The following is a 24,738-nucleotide window of genomic DNA, read 5'->3' on the forward strand; positions in this document are numbered from 1 at the left end:
CAGAGGGAAAAGAAATCCCCAAAATAGGGCTTGGTAGACCTGATCCTGATGCTAAAAGAATTCCCTAGGCATTTAGAAAGAACATTTCAAAGAATCTCACAAACTGTGTCACTGACTTTTAAGGACCCCTGAGACTCAGAGTATTTTGGTCCTTCTCTGGAGGGGAGATAGGGAAGATTCTCTTAGTACAAGAGACAGAATGAAATGTATATCTTGGAATCTATCCCTTTGCATCTTAAATTCTTTCTACCTGTGGCAATGAAGTTTCTAACAATGATGAAAACCATTAGAACCTTAAAGTTTCCTTTAAATGGAAGTATTATTGTTCTTCTGGTCCAGACCCAAATCAGCCAAATCCTGTGGTTCAACACTTGTCAATCATAGACCACTTAACAAAAAAAGTTCACCTATCAATTGCCTGCGAAGAATATCCAGCAAAGATGTAGCATTGATTCAGCTGAACATAGCCCCGCACATCTCTTCATTTGTTGTGCCCAGTCAGAAGAGCGTGTGGATGCACACAACAGCGGGACAGTCATCAAGCCTGTGGGACACTGACTACCCATGCAATAGAGCCTTTATGCCTTTGGCAACCAGGAAGCCACATCAGTAGCCTTAGTCCTCTGGACCAATTAACTCAAGAATGGTTTCTTCGTTGTCTTTTTAAAGAAAAGACCTTTTTCTTAGCCTCTGTGGAACAGATGTCACTGCTACCCCAGTTGTATTACTTCTTAGTTGTGCTTTAGGTTTGAAAGGCTATGTTGTGGATATCCTCCTTAATGACATAACAATTTGAGTGCTGCCATCTTTCAGGAATGCACACTTGAAGAAGAAAATAGAGTATTATGGAAAATACACTGGCATGGAATCAGGAGTCCTGGGTTCTAGTCATAGAATCTCAAAATTGAGAGGTATCTCTGAATCTAGCTCTTACTTGAGCAAGAATTCCCTCCACAGTATGTTCCACAAGTGGCCATCCAGTCTCCATCTGAAGACCTCCATGATAGAGAGTCTACCAGCTCCCAAAGCAACCCATTCCACTGCAGGATAGTTCTAGTTGTTGGAAAGTTTTCCCTCTTACATTAAGATAGCACTTTCTTCCCTCCTCCATGGCTGCTAACTTCCACCTACTGCACCTAGTTCACACTCTGGGGTCTAATTTATCTTCTATATGACAGCCTTTCAAGGCTTTATCTATAAGATAAACTTCATGTACCCCTAAGACTAAACATTTCTAGAAGAAACCTCCCCGAGTATCTCAGCTGGTCCTAGTATGTGATTGCCTGCAGTTCTGTTACCATCCTGGCTCTGCCACATACTTCAGCTTTCTTTGACTCAGTTTCTTTATATGTAAAATTGGGGGTGGAGATGAGGAACTGGTTTAGATCTCTGAGATACCTTCCAACTCTTATATGCTATGACTAAATTTGAAATGTTTATGTTGTAAAATCATGGTCAAGACAGAGTCCAACAACTTTTATTGTCTTCTTTTCTTGTTCTTTCAATCTTCTTGTAGTCATGGAAACTTGGCTGACCCTCCATCAATGACCATTCTTTCTAGCCCTGGACATTCCTTCTTTCATGCCCCCTACACTCTCATCTAGCATACTCCTTACTCCCCATGTGCACTTCCAGACCTTCTCTCTGTTGTCTTCACTAAGCAACTTTTTCTTCTTTAAAGTTCATTTAAAATTTAAAGTTCATTCTCTCCAGATATAGCAAGGTATTTGTTGCATTTATCTTCTGCCCCTTCATGTCATTCTTCCTTTTATCTCAAACACTAAGAGTCTTCCTCTACATCCAAACCCCTGCTTTTATACAAGGGGACTTAGTTTACACAGTGGTATTCTCTCAAGCACCCTGGCCTCCCAGTTCATTGATCTTAACTTCCATGACCTACTCTTCTTGTGGGCCAGGCCTGATTGCTGCTGATTCGGTGATTGTACATCAGAATTAGAATGAAATTAGACCCTCTATAGGATATATAATATTTTAACAAAAAAAAAAGTCTACTTAACAATTGCCTGGAAAGGATATACGGTACAGATAGCAGCACTGATTCATTTGGGCACAGCTCCCCACATCTCTGTTTGCCATGGTGGTATGCCCACTCAATCTACAAATATTTATTAATCACTTCCTATGTGACAGATACTGTGGTAGCCTCTGGGAACACAGAGACAAAAATGAAAGTCTCTACCTTTAAAGAGCTTATATTCTATCAACATACACAGATATATGTATGCCTGTATACATATATATTACATATGTGTGTGTCTATTATTATCTGAAACAATAGGGATTTTTAAATGGCCAAATTTAAATAGCTGTGAAGTCATTAGGGACAAGAATGATTCAGAAAAAGGATGTACTTGTAGTCCCAAACTTAAAAATGAGTTTTGTCCCAAAAGTTTGTTTGTAAGTTGGTTGTTTGGAATGCAAGATAATATTTTTTCAACAGAAACATGTTACAAATGCTAGTTAATGACCCAGGCCAGCCCACAAAAGCCTATTTAACTAATCATGCATATAAATACATGTATTTGTGTTATATGTATTTTTATATGTACTTATCTCCCCCATTAGAATGTGAGTTCATTGCAAGTAGAAATTGTTTCATTCTTTGTCCTTATAATACTAACACCGTGCCTGTCACAAGATTAAATATATGTGTGGGCATGTGTGTGTGTGTGTGTGTGTGTGTGTGTGTGTGTGTGTGTGTGCGTGTGTACGTTTTGATTGATCACTTGGTATATAGAATACATCTAACCCTTTTCCCAGAGAGATTTGACAAACAGACCTAACCGATCTAAGGATATCCCCACGCCATAAAAGTATTGCAACCCTAAAGGAGCTCCTTGTCCTTCACTCTTCTTATCTAAGCAAGGGCCAAATACTGTTGATCCTACTTCTACGGGACCTCTTCTTAAGTCCATCCCCTCCTTTCCATTACTATTGGCTCCAACTCCTATTGTCCATTTCCTCATCAACTCATACCTGGACAGTTTATTGTAGTAGCCTCCTAATTAGTCTTCCAACCTCTAGTCTCTTTCTTTTCCAATCCATCTTTTACACACCTGCCAAATTGATATTCCTTGAGCATATAGCTGATCACATCACCCCCATCTCTAAAGACTTCTGTTTAGTTTTTAAAGCTCTCTACAGTCTGCATCTAGCCTAACTTTCCAGGCTTATTTCATATCACTCCCATTCACGCCCTCTACATCCCAGCCAAGCAGGCTTCTTTGCTGTTCCCCTCCTACAACATTCCATCTCCTGCCTCCATTATCTTGTTCAAATTTGAATTATGTTCCATTGAATTATATTCAGTATGGGATGAGTTGGACAGTACCTGACAGGCAGGGATTTTTTTTCATTTTTGCATTTGTATCACCAGCACCTAGCAACATACCTGGCACACAATAGATAATTTAAAAATGCTTGTTGATTGATTGGTTGATTCTTTAAACAAACATAGTAACTAGCAATTTGCCACCTCATGAGGCAACTCCTTCCATTGTCAAGCAATTCTCATGATTAGAACCATCTTTAGAATGAGCCAAAATCTGTCTCCCTGTTACTTTCAAGTGTTGGTCCTCATTCTGCCATCTGAGGCTAGTTGGAATAAATTTAATCTCTTTTCCAAAGGAAAGCCCTTCATATAGCGGAAGATTGCTATCACCTCTTCTCTTTTCCAGACTAAACATCACCCATCCTTCAACCATTGCTCACTTGATATTGTTTCAAGACCCCTTACCACGTTGCTCACTCAACTCAGTCATCCAGTTTGATAATGTCCTTTTAGAAGTCAGTGGCCAGAACTGAACATAGAACTTCAAGTGTTGTCTGACTCAGATGATTACCTTTCTCTGTGAGCACCGTACTTCTATTAATGTTGTCCAAGGCTACATTAGGTAGTTAGCAGTTTCATCAGACCATTGGCTTATAGTAAACTTGTGATCAACTAAAATTTTGAGGTCTTTTTCACATAAATAGTATTCAAGCCAAATCTTCCCCACCCTGTATTTATTTCAGTTTATTTATTTTTTTAAACCTAAAGGCAGGACTACATTCATTCCTGGCCCAATATAAGGAAGCACTGTCCAACAAGCAAAATTTATAAAAATGAAATGAACTTGCTTGTTAAGTAATGATTTTCCTGTCAGTGGAAGTTGCAAATAGGAGCTAGGAGACCATGTGTCGAGGGGAGGGGGGATTGTCTATACCACTTATTTAGAGGGGATTCCTACTGAATATAGGTTAAATCAAATGAACCCTAAAGTCTTTTTCTGTTCCAAGATTATGATCCTAAAAAGATTTGTCAGTAAATAGCAGAGGGGGAAAAAAAATCACTATCTGCTATCTTCTACTAATCCCAGGGTGGGGGTGTGGGAGGTGGGGAGTGGGTATTAACTGTACTTTGAATTTTGTTAAATTCAAAAAACATATATCAAATGCCCAATGTGTTTAAGGCACTATGCTAGGTACTGGGAATGCAAAACTGAGAAATGAAAATACCTCGAACAACAATTCAAGGAGCTGTTGTTCTACTGGGAGAATATGACATGTCCACAAGCTGGTATGTTATAGAAGAACAGGCGAGATCCTGACATGGTACTGTAGGAAAATGTGAGGAGGTAGACAACGCCTTTAGCTTTGGGGATCAGGGAATGAAAGCATCACAGAGAAGGTGACACCAATTTTAGATTGTTGGCCTAGATTACCTTTGAAGTCCCTTCTAACTCTCTGATTCTGTAATTCCTCAAGTCATCCTGTCAATTTTCTGACTTCCTGCCTTTGGCATAGTTTAAGAACCCTTTCTTCTCATCATCTGCGTCTGTGTTAATTATTCCAAGAATTAATTTCTTGTTACCTGAATTTCTACTTTACACCTGTTATACTTTGTGGGCTTCCCAATTCTCAACTGTTCCCTTTGTGTAGAAGAGGTTCAGCTCCCATTCCAGTGTGAATATGACCCCGTCTCTACATGCCAGGTAGAAGTCGAGTCAGGAGGAAGGCCTCAAAGTAGGTAATTTATCGTTCCTGGGGCAAGAATCCCAATAGACCTGAGTACAGTTACATATCCAGAAGTCCAGCCACTGCAGAGGACCAACAACTTCCAGCAATGGAAGAGGAACTGTTAAGGTTAAACAATGCAGCTTAGAAAGTTTATTATTATAATAATTATTATTATTGAATACCTGTTTTATGCAAGGTAGTGATTAAAAAAGACATTTCATTTATTAAGTCTTTAAAGGTTGTAAAATACATACGTTATTTCACTTGAACCTTGCGACAACCCTACAAGGTACGTACTATTATTATTCCCATTTTCCAGATGGAAAAACAGGCTCTAAGAGATCATATGACCTGCCCAGGGCCACACAGCTAGGAAATGTTTGAGACCTGAACCCAAGTCTTCTTGACTTCAAGTCCAGTACTCTTTCCACTGGGCTATATGATCTCTTTGGAACTAAAGCAGAGCCCTTGGGTGATAGAGACTTGAATAAGACCATGGGATTATCAATTAAGAATTTAAGGAAATTCAGATGTCATCTTGTCATAGCCACTGCCTTCAGGGAGCTTATAATTTAGTAGTAGAGATAAGGCAAGCATAAAAATAACTTCTAAATAAGACAGTGCTTTAGAGAAGGGACATCATATATATCGCAGGGAGCCAGAAAGAGGTGACATTTAACTGTACGTTCCTGTGAGAGAGTGCCACATATCTCAGACAGTAAACTGTGCAATAATACAATAGCTAATATTTGAAGAGTGCTTTAAAGTTTGCAAAGCATTTTACATGTGTTATCTCATGTGATTCTCACAGCCAACCTGTGAAGTAAGTGGTATTGTTATCCCAGATTTACAGATGAGGAAGATGAGGCAAGCAGATGTTAAGTGACTTGCCCAGGGTCACACAAGTAGTAAGTATCTGAGGAAAAATTCATACTCAGATCCTGTGATGTGGCATCAGCAAAATACAAGTTCACTTCTGATTGTACCTCACCTTACAAGTCCTCCATGTATGTCTGGTCAGAGGTTACTGTGGAGAACTCTAGGCCCAGTTAAATTTTTCAATTCAACAAATATTGAGTGCCTTCATATAAGCACTTTACTAGGTCCCTGTAATGTCTGTATCACACTAGGCAGGCTCTAGAAGTCTGGGAGCCATTTATGTAACAGTTTTAAAAAGTGCATATGTATAGTTCAGGGCTCTTTGAAACAGAAGGATCTCAACTAAGCTAACCTAGGCTCACACAGGAGTAAACTGAGTAGGGGAATTTGCCCAAGCCTCTCAAAGCGTCAGCATCTCAAAGGTGAATACCTTTTTGATTTAGAAGTTAGCCTTTGTCACTTTGAATTCCCTGGAATCTTTTTCCTCTTTAAGATAACTGCTTAAGAAGTCTAGAAGTGATCATCCAATGCTTTTCCTTCAGTACATTCTTTTAGAAACTTTAAGAAGAGCTTTCTTGGGGGCAGCTAGGTGGCACAGGGGATAGAGTAGTGGCCCTGAAGTCAGAAGATCCTGAGTTCAAATCCGGCCTCAGACCAAACACTTGCCACTTACTAGCTGTGTGACCTTGGGCAAGTCACTTAACCCCAATTGCCTTAAAAACAGAACAATAAAAAACAAAACAAAAAAAAAGAAGAGCTTTCTTGTCTAGAGGGCAGTACATTCTAAGCTTGTGCCTTCAGAAAAAGTCTGTGACACTTGGTGCTAAATAGGACATTTGAAAAGGATTGTGTAACACTATTTAAGTTGTCTTCAATTTGTACCAAAATATGGAATTCATGTTTTTAAAAAATTGTCAGGTATAAGTTTATTATAAATATAATTGTATGCATATAGTTCCATAACCTATTAAAGAAGTTACTAAAACTAATAGCATTGATAGACAAAGCAGAATGAGCAGTGGAAAGAATACTGGATTTGGAATCAAGTCAAATCAACAAGTATTTATTCAGTACCTACCACGTGCTGGGATATGCTAAGCACTGGAAGCAAACAATCTGAGTTCAAATCTAAGCTTGACTACTTATAGCTGCTGTGGTCTCCAGGAGGGAACTGAATCTCTCTAGGACTTGATTTCCCCATCTCTAAATGAAGTTGGTCTAGTTCAGGGTGGGGCACCTGTGGCCCTCTAGGTCCTCAAGTGCAGCCCTTTGACTAAATCCAAACTTCACAGAACACATCGCCCCGGAAGCCACAGATTCCCCATCCCTTGTAGCTGATCTCCAAGGTCTCTTTCTAGCTCTAAATCTATAATTTATGAGACAGTTGCTTCAAACTTCAAAAGATCCATGATTTAATCAGTATACTCCCTTTTCTGACATACATCACAACCCCTTCGTGCCTTGGAAAGAAATTTTATGAGCTTGCATGACCAAAATAACTCAGCATGTGGTGACCTGGTGATGATGATGAATTTGTCTACCTTCACCTGTATAATCTGCACCTGTATAGACTGCACAAATAGAATCTGTTGTTGACCTGGAATTGGCGCCTTCCTCTATAGGCATAGGACCTTCAAGACCTTACATTCTGCCAACATAGTCTTTGAAGACTTGTGACCCTCTCCACACCACAGTGGAGGACTTGAGTGGACTGTTGGCCATTTTGCCACACAGAATAGGGTGGAGTTCCTGCCTGATCTGATTGTGGTCTGAAAAAGCTTTTATTGACCTAAAAGGCCCCCCCCAAAAAAAGTGAATGTTTGCTGAATGCTCCTTACCTACACTTTAGGGAGGCTATGTTAGTTTCCAGTAAATGTACATGATAGTACCACCAATTGGTAAGTGGATAAGACACTTCCAAATGAACAAGGCACAAATAGCCAAATTTAGATTGTGACCATTCAGGCCATCAGCATTAAGTGTTTTTGTTTTATCTGACTAAAAACTGTCTAGTGGACCTTGTGTCCATCTAAAACAAGTTGGTTTTTCATAGAGTGTCTCTTCTGCTTTTCTACTTGGTTGATAGGCTCTTTATGGAAAACATTGCTCTAACCAGCTGGTACCAGCAATTTCAGTTTAGAAAGGTGACTGTATCTGGCTTCCCTCATGGTAGGTGAGTGTGGTGGTTAGACAGCCAAGACGTAGGAGTCAGGTTCTATGTCAGGCTACCAGAATCCTCCAGGGGGACCTGGCTATAGGTACTTAACTTCTGTTCCTGATTGTTTTGTCCATCATCTTGAGATGGTAATACATGCTAATGAAATGGGAGGTTCCAGAGCATTGGAAACATTACCATGATTAAGCCCAGTTCTCCTGGGCAAAGAAATTGAAAAGATCTGGCTCTACATCTTAAGGCACGTAAGTGTCACAAAAGAGCAGCTCTGCAAACCACACCATGCACCTCGTCCTCCTCCCTCAACAGCCATGAGGGAGTCCAGAAGTAGCACTACAATGCCCAAGCTATGTACTCTTTGCTGCACAGAACAAGGAAAAGTAATGTGTTGGGAAACTACACACCATTTGGGCTTAGCCTTCCTTTTTTTTTTTTTTTTTTGTAAGGCAATTGGGGTTCAGTGACTTGCCCAAGGTCACACAGCTGATAAGTGTGAAGTGTTTGGTCTGAGGCCACATTTGAACTCAGGTCCTCCTGACTTCAGGGCCAGTGCTCTATCCACTGCGCCACCTAGCTGCCCCTGGGCTTAGCCTTCCAAACAACAGGCTGGCATTGAGTCACTCACCAGTCAGAGCTAACACTTGGACAAGAATCAGACATTCATAATGGTTGAAAACATGCTTGTTTATACTTCCATGCAGAGCAACAAAAGAGAGACAAAGAACTTTAGTATTTACAGCAGTATTTATGCCAGCTTTATAAGAAATGTAGGACTTGAAAACATGGCAGGGAAAAGGATGTGATAGGGAAGACCTTTCATTTGGAGTTAGGACAATAAAGGAATGAAAGGAAGAGATGCTCTATATGACACTTAGGATTTTCACAAGTCAGACAACCCTGAATCATCTCACCTTGTTTTCTCCCTTCATTTGTTATCTGAATCAAATGGAACCCCATTAGTACTTCGCAAAAAAACAAGCAAACAAACAAAACCTGGAATTGAATGCTTAGAGCTACTGAAAAGGAGAATCAGGTTTTCTGTTTCTCCCATGCCAATTTTAGGGAAAGAACAAGGAAAAAAACACTTATCTTTGTTTTTTGACACATTAACATTGGTTCTTCCATAAGATCTGAAGGTCAAGTTTCTTTAAAAAAAAACAAACTTTTAAATATCTTTTGTTTTCACATTGCCTTCGTTTCTAAGCAGATTCTTCCTCCTTCTATACCATGATCTCCTGTAACAAAGAATTTTTTTAAAAAGAAGAAAAAATAACAGTTCAGCAAAACTAATAAACACATCAACAAAATCTGAAAGTATAAACTGTGGTCCACACCCATGTTCCCTAGCTTCTTCAAAGAAGGGAAGGGGTATTTTTCCTTTCTCTTTTTGTTTGTTATAGTCATCGTGAATATTGTTTTCCTGGTTTTCCTTACTTCACATTGTAGCGATTCATGTCTTTTTGTGCTTCTGTGTTCTTTATATTAATTATTTCTTGCCACACAGTAATATTCCATTACATTCATGTATTACAGTTTGCTTTGCCTTTCCTCAATCAATGGACATCTACTTTATGCACAGTTCTTGGATACTATAAAAATACCACTATGAATATTTTGGTGTATAGAGGTCCTTTGTTTCTCTTTGACCTCCTTGGGCTGTATACCTTACAATGGGTTCTCTGGATTTTAGTCACCGTCTTAGTCTTATTTCATATTGCCAGAATGATTTCCCAGCTTCACCAGTAGTGCATTAGAATGCCATCTTCATAAAGTCCCTCCAATATGTACTATACCCATCTTTTCTTATCATTGCCAATTTGCTAGGTATCTGGTAAAACCTCCTGAGTTGTGTTGATTTGTATTTTTCTTGTTAGTAATTTGGAGCTATCTTTTATATAGTTCTAAATATTTTGCAATATTTCCTTTGAGAAATATTTGTTTATATTCTTTGACCACTTATCCATTGGGGAATAACTCTGGGCCATATATATTTGTGTTTATTCCCTATATAGCCTGGATAACATGCCCTTATCAGAGATATTTGATACAAAAATTATTTTTTTTCAATTGATGGCTTCCCTTGAAAATTAAATTTTAGCATTTAGATCAGGATTCAGAATTTTCCTCCTACTCTGAAGCCCCAAACCTAAGACTTAACTAGCTCCCTACTTTTATACTCAGAGTATTCTATGGGGACTTCTCTAACTCCAAAATCCATTGTATTCTCTTAGGAGTATAGATCAGTTTGGGGACACATGAGGCTACGGAGTATTATGTAAGGTCTTCCTACCTTTATCACTTTTGCTTGAAATGAGAAAAACGTCACTGGCAGTTTTGTGACAGTGTACAGTAAAATACTGAACTGTCCAAACAGATCTGTGTTCCAGTTAGTTTGATTATTCCCACCAAAGATGTGGGCAGCTAGGTGGCACAGTGGAAAGAGCCAGGCCTGAAATCAGAAAGACCTGAGTTCAAATCCAGCCTCAGACACTTCCTAGCCGTGTGACCCTGGGCAAGTCACTTAACCCTGTTTGCTCTAGTTCCTTAACTGTAAAATGAGCTGGAGTAGGAAATAGCAAACCACTCCAGTGTCTTTGCTAAGAAAACACCAAATGGGGTCTTGAAAAAACAATTGAACACACCTGCCAAAGATGTAGATTGCAACCTATACAGAAAAGCCTGTCCATCCTGTGGGACTCTTGTTCATGTCTTCTTATGAATTCACTATTGTGGGTCCAACCAACATACTAGATGCCCTCCTTGCTTTTTCCTGACATCTTGGAGGAGGGAGAAGGGAATAAGCATTTATTAAACACTGTGATTATATATTCCTGTTTTGTTTTAAGATGGCAGAGTAAGCTCTTTTTTCTAAGACATTTGTTTCTCTAACCAAAACCCACATAACAAATTTCATTGAATTGAACCAGTTCAAAAAATGTTTAACAAGTATCTATTATGCACAGAGCACTTGCCTAGCCCTACATATACATATATATATATATATAATATATATATATATATATATTTTGGGGGGGAGTGAGGCAAGCAGGGTTAAGTGACTTGCCCAGGGTCACACAGCTAGTTAAGTGTCAAGTGTCTGAGGCCAGATTTGAACTCAGGTCCTCTGACTCCAAGGCTGGAGTTCTATGCACTGTGCCACCTAGCTGCCCCACCATATTTTTTAATGCACAAAATATATCCATCTGAAAATGGATTGGTTGCCATTTTGTTTAAAGGTAGAAATTTAACTGGACACATGTTTACCTTTTAGTACCAAAGTTCTATAAAATCAGTCCACTTTTAAGAGTGCTGTGACATAAAATAGCAACTACAAAATACTAAGTGGCCAGTTGAGACAGAGACTGTACTTCAAAACCACGTTTAGCCTATGTCATCTAATTGTCTAGTAGTGGCATTATTTCTTGGTTCTTTGACTTCCCTGGTGTGATCCCTGTACTTCTTCCTTTATTTGATGTCTGGACATTACTCCAGCTTGATTCTGTTAGCCTATCTATGATAAAGGAGCCAAATAAGAACAGAAGTCATACTGCAAATTTTCAGAAATAATTCTTCAAACCCTGCATACGTCAGTCCCAGGCAAGTCCTAAGTCTCAGGTAACCTGATTGGGAATGCAGTGTCCCTGGGTCCCAATAGTGTCAGATTATCCAATGCTATTTTCAAATATCCATTTTGTAGGATTAGTATTTAATGTTGAAAAGACATCTGTTCTGCTGGAATCTGACTTCCTACAACTGTTTGTTTGTTTTTTTAAGCATTTGTCCTCTCTCTCATTGACTCTGGCTAAAAAAAAAAAATGCTAAATTTTTGACTCAAAGCAAATAAAGCTTAGCACTCATCTGACTTTCCTATACCATGTCATTGTTATTGGGGAGGCTAATAAAGTCTTGCTGGTAGGTTTTCATTTCAGTTTTTGGCGCCTCTCAGAATAGAAGGGCGGCCCCGAGCTGGTTTGTCAGCACTCAAAGAACCCTGAAATATCATGTAGTTAAGTTTCAAGCACTAAGTTTGTTTTTCTTCCAGGAAGATTCATATGCTCACAAAAAGTAGGGCCAAGCTCCACCCCAATCAAAATGTATTTGCCAGCCCCAGAGAAGCAAGGGATAAAGAAGCTCATGCCCCCTCATCCATCATTTTTCCACCAAGAACCTTACAGCTGGATAATAAAAATCTGGATTTGATATTTTTTTCATTTGCAAGTTAACTGAATAGCATGTCCACATGGTATAAGGAATTATAAGCAGGAAGTGCCCATGGTATAAAATCAGAATGTGAGATGTTGAAATTTCGTTATCCATTTCAGTAGCATTTCCTACCTAATCAAAATATGAATATTCCTTTTTAGGTTTTGTTCTTAACTGGCTTTGGCTATGTGTATGTGGACATCACTCATGAGTGTGGCACAGTAATCATAACAGTGGCTCCAGAAGGAAAAGCAGAACCAATCTTAACCAATGCTACCAGGTATGTTTAGTTTTTCAATAGTTGAATAACCTGCCTTCCAATTATAATGCAACTTATACATAGTATTTTGTTTTTCTTTGTTGCCCCTATATGTATTTACGTATCATGTTATAACAGATAAAGGGCCAGCCTTAGCATCAGGAAGACCTAGTTTAAGTCTTGTCTCTGAATTACATATTATCCATGTTTATTGACCAACTCTTCAGGATTGCAAGCTGCAGAAGAGCTTCTCATTGCGTTGTGGAGAGAGTTTCTACACAGAAGTTCTTTATATTTATGATGTCACAGGTCCAGACCTCTCTTTTGACCTTCACATGGCCCCCCACCCCAAAATGACTTTTAGTTAAAGGTTATATAATTCGTAATAAGATATGATACCATTGTCAGTTGAATAACATTTATAATTGATTACTGTTCAATGAAAATGACTTTGTGTACCAAGTAAAATTCATCTGTGATGAGTTTCACAGGCTACTTAACAAATTAGAGCTTACATATTTGCAGTATATACTTTGGCACAAGGTAAAAATTAACCTTTATTTAACCATATGTCTATAAGTTAGATTCCATAAATATGAGAGACACAACAAAAATAGAAGTATTTACCAGCAAATTTTCCAGGATGTGTTCCCTTGGCTATTTTTTTTGCTACCAGAAGAACATGTTTTAAAAATACAAAATGTGAATATTGAATAGTTGTATCTTAACATATGCTTACCTTTTCTTTAAGCATTTTGCTTTTCTCCTATAATATCTCCTAGTTCAGAATTTGTGTTCGTTCAGACTGAGGTGAATTTAACCTTCACACTGATTGTAAGAAAAGGAAGTAGAAAGAACATTAGTATAAACACTTTTGGAAGACAAATGCTAAATTACCTAAAAGAGCAACATTTTAAATACCCATAAGCATTTTATAATTATCTCTTTATGTGGAAGCTTTTACAAGCTCATTTTGAATATTTTGAATCTTTTTTTAAAGGAAGTTTCCTAACAGTAGCTTCAAGACAAAAATATGTTAGCCCAGCTTAAATATGTATATGTGTCTAAGATCATATATACATCTTTGATCACAGTATCATAGATTTGGAAAGAATCTTAAAGGTAAAGTAATACTGTGATTGCAATTACATAGTGCTTTATCATCTAATCCATCCTTTCATTTCATAGAATTGGGGCCTTGAAAAGGGAAATATAATAAAACTATGTTTTTATTGAAATTTAAAATTTTCAGTAATTGAGACTGACACATCCTTAATCCAAATTAGAGGAATTTTGACTCTACTATAAACTTGGTTCCATTATTCCCCCTCTATAGAAGTGTCCATTTTTAATACTTGAAACTGTTGTCTTCGAGAGATTGTGCAAAAATGCATGTGTTTCTAGGCCTGCATTAGTACTATAATTGTGCAAATCCCCTAGAAAGCTGACCAGTTTGTCACTGAACAGATCACCAGCTAGCTGAGCAAGGCCAGTCATGGTTAACCACACAAAAAATATTGCTTCGTTCCAAAAATGGCCTAGGTTACTAAAGAGAAGGCTTGCGTTTTCAAAACAGTAAAGTAGTAAACAGCAACAGCTCCTGCAGCCTATGATGAAATAGAATAAAGGAGATACTTGGAAGGAGTGTTGAGGTTTTTGTGTTGTCACATTCCTTATGTCCTCAGCTTTGTGCTCTATGATGAGCATGATAGTGAATAAGTGTGCATACCCTAGAAGGACCTTAGAGTAAAAACATGGTATTGATAAAGGATTGCATAGAAAGTCACAGCAGGAACTTGTAATAGTCCCATTGGGAGTATTTCCCATTGCTGTTGGGGTGTGACTGGATCAATCTAGACACAATGTACTGACATTTGTGCTCTTCTTTGTTTCATGTGCAGTCTTGTGTCACATCAGGAGATGTTTGGTGAAGAATTGTCATAAAATGAGATAACCATCTTTTTTCTTTTTTTCTTTTTTTCCCTCATCTAGGACTCTGGGGAAGAGTGTTACACTAAAAGTGTTCATCACTCAGTCAAGCCTTGCAGTATTTGATGATCTCACCCACCACAAAACATCATCTGAGCTTCTGCGGCTCACGCTGGATAACATTTTTCTGAACATGGAACCAGTGGCCAGCTACCTCAGAGCCCTACCTCTTGAAGGGGCTGCTGCAGGACTACCACAGCTTTACAACCTGGAGGTCTTCTGTGGAGACTTTCAGCTGGACAATCAACTCTATAACAAATCCAACTTCCACTTTCCTGTCCTGATCTGCCAGGGAGAAAAAGTGGAAACTATCCAGTGGTCCAGGATGCATAATCTTCTCATATCTAGCAAAGATTTGGAAGAATATAAAGAAAATTGCTTTATCAAACTTTGTATCACCTTGTCTGAGAAACAAAACTTCCTGTTTGATATTAATGAGTTTAGTTTTGAACTGAAACCGGCCAGGTTATATGTAGAAGACACATTTGTTTACTACATCAAAACTCTCTTTGATACTTATCTTCCCAACAGCAAACTGGCTAGTCATTCTAAGAGACACTCGGGCATCACACAGCTGTTACCTGAGCAAATCAGACAGCATGCCAAAGCTTTAGTCAATCCAGTGAAATTAAGGAGACTGGCCATCCAACCAGTGAACCTCTCAGTCAGTATCCATGCATCCCTGAAGCTGTACATTGCTTCGGATCACACGCCTCTCTCCTTCTCAGTATTCGAACGAGGACCCATCTTCACAACTGCCAGGCAGCTCGTCCACACTCTGGTGATGCACTATGCTGCTGGGGCTCTCTTCAGAGCAGGTGAGTACAGTAAGCTGGGGGGTCTTCACACAAACCCTCCGTACTCCTGGTCCCAGACTCAGTGAGGGGGATGCCACAAGAGACCTTTCCCAATCCCCTTAGTTGTTATGAAGTGTTCCTTCCTTCCTCAAGTGATCATATTCAGAGATATCTCTATTTACATGTCAACATGCTGTATCCTCCCTTCTTTCCCCAGTAGAATACAAGCTTCTTGAAAGCAGGGACAGTTTGGTACTTTGTCTTTGTTTTCCCGGAACCCAGTGCCCGATATATTTGTTGTTGTTGTTCAGTTGTGTTGAACTCTTGGTGACCCTGTGTACCATAGTATGCCAGAACAAATCTCCTTAATAAAAGGATTTGTTCTGTAAAACTTGGACTTAGTCAAAAGGCCACACCCAAGGACCTAGAGGCCACAGGTTCCCCACCCCTGGATTAGCTCCCACCACGTGCCAGAACCACTCCCTCAGTAAAAGGTGGAAACTTTGGCAAGACCTTCATTAATTCAGGTCACTAAGGATAAAGTGAAGATAGTAACTTTTACTACTCCAGCCCACTAACTAATATTATAGTGCAGCTCAGAAAATTAACACACGCCCAGTACTCCTCGGACTAAAAGAAACCATATTCTAGGTCACCCATTTTATAGGATCATGGATTTTGAGCTAGTTCTTTGAGATCATCCAGACCAATCCCTTCATTTTACAAATGGAGAAGTTGAGCCCGAGAGAGGTGATATAGTTAGCCCACATTCTCAGAGGTAGTCTATACCCCTTCCGTGATATAAAGAAAATTTTCTAAGAAACTAAAATTTTAGCTTACAACAATGAGGTCAGTGAAATGACTGATCTCAATGGTCATTGTCACTCTGAATGGGAGGATCACTGGATCATTAAGAAACTTTGAGGGACAAAAGAGTAAACTTGCCCCAAAAGCACAGAACTCATAGTTGCCCAAATGCTTTTACTCTCTTGGCCTCTCCACAAAGCTGATCTATAACAAAATAAGTGGTCATTGCTCCTGGCCAGCAAGCCTAGGTAATAATGGTTCTCTATAAAGCTGATCAATAGGAACTCTTTCAGCAGACCTCCTGTTGATTGAAAAATCATTAATACATTTCTGAAGTAATTAATGTGAAGCTTAGGGACAGTTTTCTGACTTAGAAAATCTGGCTGAAAAATGATCTTATAAAGTTGTATATTATTTGGATACAAGTACCAGATGTCGGCCTGGAAATGTCATGAGCTAAAAGATAAGTGACAGTTTCCTTCAGACACTGGGTCTGTCTGCAGGCCCGTGTGTCCATGGGTTCCCAGAGTACATTGTCTCATGGCACTCAGAATCACAGCTCACAGTCCTAACAAGACCTCTCTGGGAAAGCAGTTGCAGCTTGATAATCTGCTTCCACGTGTTCTTGTGATTGTTAAACAGGGACATCATGCAAAGTTGGCTAATGGACCGTTTTTGCTAGAAAAACAAAGGAATTATTCCCCCATCAGGGAGAATTAATAGATAAAAAAGCTTAATAGCAAATGACATGGAGAAGAGAGGAGTCAGCCAGACCTAGATTCAAGGCCTACCTCACCTATACATTAGCTCTGTGACCATCCCAAGTCACTTAACCTCTTGGCACCCTAATTATCTAAGATGACTGGTTGAACTACATCTGGTGGAGCAACTTTCCACACTGGAAGTTCCTAATAACTACACAGATTTAGACCAAAAAATTGTTGTTTATATACACACATGTGTGTGGGCCTATACACACACACACACACACACACACAGATCTCATTTTATATTTATATAAGTGGACCATTCCACAGACCTCTGTGTAATGCAGTTTTGCTAGAGACTTGGGGAGGGGAGGGAGAGAGGTAGATAAGAAGGGGATCACACACTCATGGAGGGAGGGGACCGGCACACAATTCAAGGCCACATGGGGGCCGAGGACAGAGAATCTAGAGCAGTAGGAAGAACATACCAGAGCCAGCTATGTGGGGGCCTGGCCAGAACCACGCCAGCCACAGATATGGACAGGAAAGGATGGGCAGCATGGGGACTGCGGACATACACACGGTACCTGAGTCTTGATGGACAGAAGACATACACTTGGGGGCTTGACATGACAGTGAGAGGGCAGAGTGGAGCAAAGGTCTCCTGTCTTGCTCAGGAGGTCTCAAGACAAGCCCCCAATATGGTGGTGGCAGAGGTGGCAGTCTCTGCATGCATCCCTTTTTCTGCTTTCATTTGGAGGTTTGGGTTTTGGTTTTTTTTTTTTTTTTTAGCACAGTACTGTACAGTAAAGTTAACATAGGTGGTTTTTTTCTGGAATGCTGATTTCTTTTAGAATTCTTTACATAAAGTCAAAATTGCATAATACACATTTAAAGCAAGAACTGTCTATACACATTTTTAAGTCTGTGTACATGTGTATATACTAAAGAGAGACAGGTAGATATTGTAGTTTGAATGTGTTCTCACAGTTAGGAAATATAGAAACCAGGAAGAGGTTGCCATATGTTTAAGATGACCTTTTTCCCATTTAGTTAATTCTGTCTAGCACTTTGAATTTGAAAATGACAAGATCATGGGTAGATTCCCTGTCAGCCTGATGCTTTGATGATTTGTACAAAAACAGTAAGTAAAGCATTTTATTCTGTAAAATTAGAGATTTATAAATAAGCAACTTGACATACTAAATTTAAAAGACTGAGGAGTCCTTAAGCAATTAGAGAAACTCTTGTTATTGAAATACAAGGGGTAAAAAGGTAGATGAATTAACTCATACTAATGTTCTCTGAAAGTGTATTGTTCATATCAGATCAGGTAAATGCCAAGTGGAAGTGCATGTCTCTGTGGGGTTCTGGCCTAAATATGGCCTTTAGAAACACTAACTTGCAGTATTCAGTAATATTACGCCATGGGCCACATGCTGAAAGAGAGTTTCCTTTGGGTGTTTGGTCATGTGTGTTGTTTTTCTTAATTTGTTTTTAATGCTGATATTCTGTTGAGATGCCTTTTAATTCACTCCAAATACACTGAACTGTGGCTGCCCCAACCTCATCCCTCACAGAGACTAGCAACTCTAATGTTGCTAGGGGGCCAGTTTGTTTGGTTACATTGGACTTGTTATCAGGGAAAACCTGTGTACAATTTGGAAGAGTTCCCAGTGAATAAAGAAGTGGGAAATAGACAAAATAAATTCAGTTTATGGACCATCATGTAGAAATGGCTAACAATAAAGGGCAGCCCCCAAAATAGGTAAAGGGCTAGGAAGTTAGTTTATAGATGGATTTGAACAGATGGCTCCTATCTACACAGCTAAGGGAAGAGGAGTTAGGGCACAGATTGTAGCTGAATCAACGGTGATAGTGATAAATATTGTAGTCAGTTCCTGAGAGAGACAGGCAGAGCCAAAGTGGTGGAGAAACAGGAAGAAGTTAGCAAGTTCCCTATCCCACAGTTCTTCCAAACTGATGTAGAAAATGCACCAGACCAAATCCTGATGGAGAAGTCTAAGAAAAAAACCACAAGTCATTTTTCCAACCTAGGTCAGCATAGGGAGACAGACAGAGAGGTCTGTGGACAATGGGGATCAGGTCTGGAGTAGATCAAGTCAGAGCATTCCAATGCAGAGAGAGCCTATGCACCCATGCAAGAAGAGATTCCAAAGCCAGCACAGAGAGATACCATGTAGGGTGCAGGAACGAGTGCCTACTGGCAGTTCTGTTGCTCACTACCCAATTCTGGATCACAAATTCAGGGAGGACTGAGAAGGGGAGCTGTGCCTAGGGAAGAGAAGGGAATAAGCATTTATATAGTGCCAGCTCCGTGCCAGGCACTATGCTAAGTGATTTATAAATACTGTTTCATTTGAGCCTCACAACAACCCTGCAAGTTGGGTACTGTTATCCCAATTTTATAGTTGAGGAAGCTGAGGGAAACTGGGGCTAAGTGACTTGCCAGGGTCACTCAGATAATAAGTATCTGAGACTAGATTTGAACTCAAGTGTTTCTGACTCCAGGCCCAGAACTCTATCCAGTGCACCACCAGCTGCCCAGGGGTGGCATTCCAGGGTAAGGAGTAGTCACAGACCCTAAGCTATGTACTGAGAGCAGCAAGTTCAGAAGCAAGTAGCAGCTATATGGCTTATACCCCAGGAGTGGATCAGGGTCTCAGTTCCAACTTCTAGCCCAGTCCAAAGCTTACAGAAAAATAACCAGGGCAGGAATCCCTGACCCAAGGGAAGCCCACGATTTTGTCACTGAACCACCAGAGCTTCTAACCCAGCTGAGGCCCGCAGCAGTCTACTGTCACTCAGATCCAAACAAAGCTCAAACCAGGGGGGGATCAATCAGATTCTGGTCAGACTACTTTGGGAGCACTGATCGAATACAGGTCCCCAGCCTGAATGTCCCTGAGATCCTAGAATAACATAATACTCAGAACTCCAAGAAAACAGCACCAGGAGCAATTCAGACCTTCCCCCAGAAGTTCATAGAACTAAGCCCTGACATCAAGTCTGAAGTGCAGGCATAAGATGGAAGAATGAACAAATAAAAAGGGAATTCCACCATTAAAAATTATTATATAATTTGTACATTCAAGATATTATCCCAGAAAAAGAGGATGACTCCAAAATATCTATAAGCAAAGCCTCAGGGCAAAACACAGTTTGGGCATAAATCCAACCAGAATTACTAAAAGAGATGAAGCAAGAATTTTAAAATGTTTTTTACTAATGAAAAGAAAGTGCCAGAGGAAAAAAAATTAAGAGAAAAATGAAAACCAGGGAAGAAAGAACTGGATAAGGAATTAACAACTTGGCACTGGAGTTACAACTTGCCCAAGCAACAAACTCCCTGAAAATTAGGATGGATTAAATAGAAACAAATGACTTCATGAAACAATAAGAAATATGAAAACAAAATCAAAAGACTGGAGGAAAAAAGAAGAAAATATAAGGTGTGTCATAGCAAAAAACAACTGACTAGGTATTAGGGAGGAAAAATAAAAGAATCATTGGCATGCCTGAAGAGCCTACATATCACACTTCAAGAAATCTTAAGAGAAAACTGTCCAGATTTCTTAGAACTAGAGGACATAGTAGAAACAAAAAGAAACCGCTAGATACCTCCTGGAGAAAGAGGAAGGAAGGAAGGTTATTCCCAAAATCCAGAGCTTCCAAGTGAAAGGAAAAAATGCAGCAAGGAGCCAGAAAGAAAGCATTCGAGCATGGAGAAGCCACAGTCAAGATTCTATACAATCTAGGAGCCACCACTATAAAAGCATGGAAAACTTGGATTACAGTGTTCCAGAAGGCAAAGGATATAGGCTTACAGCCAAGAATAACTTACCAAGCAAAATTGAGAATAATCCCACTGGGGAAAAATGGACCTTTAATGAAATACAGAACTTTCAAGCATTCTTGATGAAAAGACCAGAGCTGTATAGAAATGTTGAAGCTGAAATACAGAAATGAAAAGAAACAGAAATACAGAGGAACAATTGTAGGTGACTAAACAAGGATAAACTGATTACACACTAATATGAGGAGATGATACATGTGTCCCTTCTGAATCCTGTCATCACCAGGAGTCATAGAGTTGGTTCTGACATCTCTTGATGATCTTAAAGAAGAATGAAAAGAGAAGGGAAGACAAATGTACTAGAGAAGGAAGGGAAAGTAAAGTTGGAGAAAATTTTTCTCACATAGAGTATACAAAGTCTATACAAACAAGGAGGAAAGGGGAGGAGAGACTGTCATTTGGACCTCATTCTCATCAGAACTGGTCAAAGGAGGGAATAAAATGTATACACACATACATATACACACGGTACAAAAATACATTTCACTCAGCTGGGAAATAGGAGGGAAAGGGAAGAAGGGAGAGTTAGAGTGAGGATAAATTAAGGGAAGGATTAGTCCTGAGGACAAGGGGAAGAACTCTGGTTTTTTTTTTTAATGATTGATGGGTATTTTTATTAATCATCTTCAGATGGTATGATGCTTCTATTCTATGTCCTTTAGTTATTAATACAATAAATTTTCCCTTTTGGTGTTCTTTGACATTTCAGCAAATTAAATGGAGCATTAAATATGATCCTTTCCAGGACAAAAGGAGGAAGAATTCCTTGTGACTATTTAATTAAGTACCGTAATGATATTCAAATCACTTTCTAAGACAACTGGCCATGGAGTTGTTTGTTTTTATTTGTTTTTGAGTTTTTGTTGTTGTTTAAATAGTATTTTTCCCCCAATTACATGTCAAGACAATTTTATCATTCATGTGTACAAGATTTTGAGTTCCAACTTTTTCTCCCTCTCTCTCCTCCCCTCTTCCAAAAATGGTAGGCAATTTGGTATAGGTTATACATGTGGTGTCATGGAAAACCTACTTCCATATTAGTCACAGTTGTGAAAGATGAAACAGATCAAAAGGAAAAAAAAAGAATGAAGTAAGCAGAAAAAAAATGAGCTTCAATCTGCATTCAGAGTCCTTTAGTTCTTTATCTGGATGTGGACAGCATTTTCCTTTGTGAATCCTCTGTATTTGTCTTGGATCATTGTATTGCTGAGAAGAGCTGAGTCTTAGTTGATCATCACACAATGTTGCTAGACTGTGTACAGTGTTTTTCTGGTTCTACTCCTTTCACTTTGCATCAGGTTATACAAATCTTTCCAGGTTTTCCTGAAATCTGCCTGTTCATCATTTCTTATTGCCCAGTAGTATTCCATTACATTCATATACCACAGCTTGTTCAGCCATTCCCCAACTGATGAGTATCCCCTCAATTTCCAGTGTTTTGCCACCACGAAAAAGACAGCTATAAACATTTTTGCACGTGTAGATTGTTTTTCCTTTTTTATGATCCCTTTGGGATACAGACCTAATAATGGTATTTCTGGATCAAAGGGTTATGCACAGTTTGGTTGCCCTTTGGGCATAGTTCCAAATTGCTCTCCAGAATGGTTAGATCAGTTCACAATTCCACCAACAATGCACTAATATCCCAATTTTCCCTGTACACAGTATCATCCTCTCCAACATTTATCATTTTCCTTTTTTTGTCATATTAGCCAATCTGATAGGTGTGAGGTAGTACTTTTAATCAAAAGTGATTCAGAGCATCTTCTTAGTGGATTTTTGTTATCTCCTTTTCCATTTGGCCTATTCTACTTTTTAAGCAATTGTTTTCTTTTTCTAAGCTGTTGACTCTTTTTTCATAATTCTCTTGCATCACTGTCATTTCTTTTCCCAGTTTTTCTTCTACCTCTCTTATATAATTTTTAAGCTCCTTTTTGAACTCTTCCATGAGTTCTTTCTGGGCTTGGGACCACTTCCTGTTTTTCTTTGGGGTTTTGCCCATAGGTGTTTTGACATCGTTGTCCTCTTCTGAGTTTGTGTCTTGATCTTCCCTGTCATCATAATACTTTCCTTTGGTCAGATGTTGTTGTTGTTGTTGTTGTTGTTGTTTTTTGCTCATCTTTTTTGGCCTTTTTCCTTTCTTTTAAATTTGAGCTCTGCTCTGGTGATGGAAGGAGCACTGTCTCAGGCTTCTTGTGCCAGGGACTGCAGGCCCTGGCTATTTACATAGTGTTGTACTGATGTTGCCCTGAGGCCCACAGGGAACCCTAGTATCTGGTGCTGCACTGAGGGGGTGGGGTGAGCAGGTGACTAGAGCTGCTGGAGACCATAGGGGTCTGGCAGTTTACCTGGTCTGGAGCCAGGGTCCTAGTGCTAGTGTCTGGAGTGTGCTGTGGGGTGTTTCTGCATTTCCCGGGGGATACACTGCCTGTTTGGTTAGGCTCCCGTAGGACAGGTGTCTGCCTGTTTGCCCAGGGCTATGCTGAAGCACCTGGGGTTCTCAGAGCTGGAGTCCGCTCTTTCCCCTGGCTATGCAGAGGCACCTAGGGGGTCCTAGGGTTGGTGTTTGCCTGCTCCACTGCACTGGAGCTCAGGATCTACTGCTGGTTTGCTGAGGTGGGGCTTGCTACTGGCTTGCTGGGATGTTTCCTGTCCTGGACTACAGTCCCCTTTTATCTGAGTGAGACATCTTTCCTGCTGATCTTCCAAATTTCTCAGGCTCAAAGGTTGTTTCACCCTGTTTTTTTGCTAGTTCTTCTATTCCTGGATTTGTTCTGGGGCACTATTCTGTGGTTGTTTGGAGGTGAATATAGGAGAGTTACAGCAAATTACTGCTTATTCTGCCATCTTGGCTCCCAGAATGAGAATTGTTAACTAAAGATGTACAGAAATCTTTATAACTCTTTTTTGGGTGGTAAAGAATGAGAATCTGACTATATGACTACATATGTCTATAGCAGCAGTTTTGTTTTTTCTTTTGTTCTCCATTGGGAGGGAGGAAACAAAGCAAGTAAATGCTGATTTTCAAAATTCAGTTAATTTTTTGGGGGGGGGCTAGGTAATGGGGTTAAATGACTTGCCCAGGGTCACACAGCTAGTAAGTGTCAAGTGTCTGAGTCCAGATTTGAACTCAGGTCCTCCTGATGGTCAGTGCTCTATCCACTATACCACCTAGCTGCCCCCAATTAATTTTTTTATTAATTTATTTTGAATTGTCAACAATCACTTCTGTAAGCTTTTGAGTTTTAAATTTTTCTCCCCCTCCCTCTCTACCTCCCTCCCCTAGCTGGCATGCAATCTGATATAGGCTATACATATATATTCCTATTAAACATATTTTCACATTAGTGATGCTGTAAGTAAGAATAAGAACCATTAGGAGGAACCACCAGAAAGAGGAAATAAAACACAACAGAAGAAAAAAAAAATAGCAAATAGTATGCTTCGATCTGCATTCAAACTACATAGTTCTTTCTTCTTTGTGGATAGTATTTTCCATCACGAGGCCTTTGGAGATGTCTTAGATCCTTGTATTGCTGAGAAGGGCTAAGTTTTTCAATATTAGTCATCGCACAATGTGGCTGTTATTGTGTACAACTTCTGGTTCACTTCACTCAGCATCAGACCATACAAGTCTTTCCAGGTTTTTCTGAAGTCAGCCTGTTCATCATTTCTTATAGCACAATAGCATTCCATTACATTCATATACCACAACTTGTTCAGCCATTCCCCAGTTGATGGGCATCCCCCAATTAATTTTTTAAAAAGAATAATACTGAGAAAAGAATTAAGCAGACATTGATCAAGGTGGTGAGCAAAAGAGCCAATATTCTAAGGCAGGTCTTCAGACTCCAAATCTAGTGCCTTTCTCCATTATACTTACCACACTGCCTTTGGGAAGGGGGGAGCGGGGTGGGGGACGAAGAGTAAGGAGGTAGGGTAAAAATCCAGTAAGTTAGGAAAACTCCCTAGTTGAAGAAGGTCTTCATTCTTGTTGGCAAAGCAATGACCTTTTGGGTCATTCTTCT

At 39.5% G+C, this 24,738-nt stretch overlaps 1 protein-coding gene across 3 annotated transcripts in view; it reads left to right on the top strand.

The window, feature by feature from the left end:
* Window positions 1-24,738, top strand: part of VPS13B (vacuolar protein sorting 13 homolog B) — a 1,004,773-nt gene that overhangs the window by 957,882 nt on the left and 22,153 nt on the right. For all 3 annotated transcript variants that reach the window (XM_027849971.1, XM_027849973.1, XM_027849972.1), the window contains exons 55-56: window positions 12,436-12,554; window positions 14,526-15,340. In XM_027849971.1, coding sequence (XP_027705772.1) covers window positions 12,436-12,554; window positions 14,526-15,340 — 934 coding nt within the window. The remainder of the gene's footprint in view (window positions 1-12,435; window positions 12,555-14,525; window positions 15,341-24,738) is intronic.

The sequence above is a fragment of the Vombatus ursinus genome, unplaced genomic scaffold (assembly GCF_900497805.2).
Source record: "Vombatus ursinus unplaced genomic scaffold, bare-nosed wombat genome assembly UNPS02008961.1, whole genome shotgun sequence".
NCBI lineage: Eukaryota > Metazoa > Chordata > Mammalia > Diprotodontia > Vombatidae > Vombatus > Vombatus ursinus.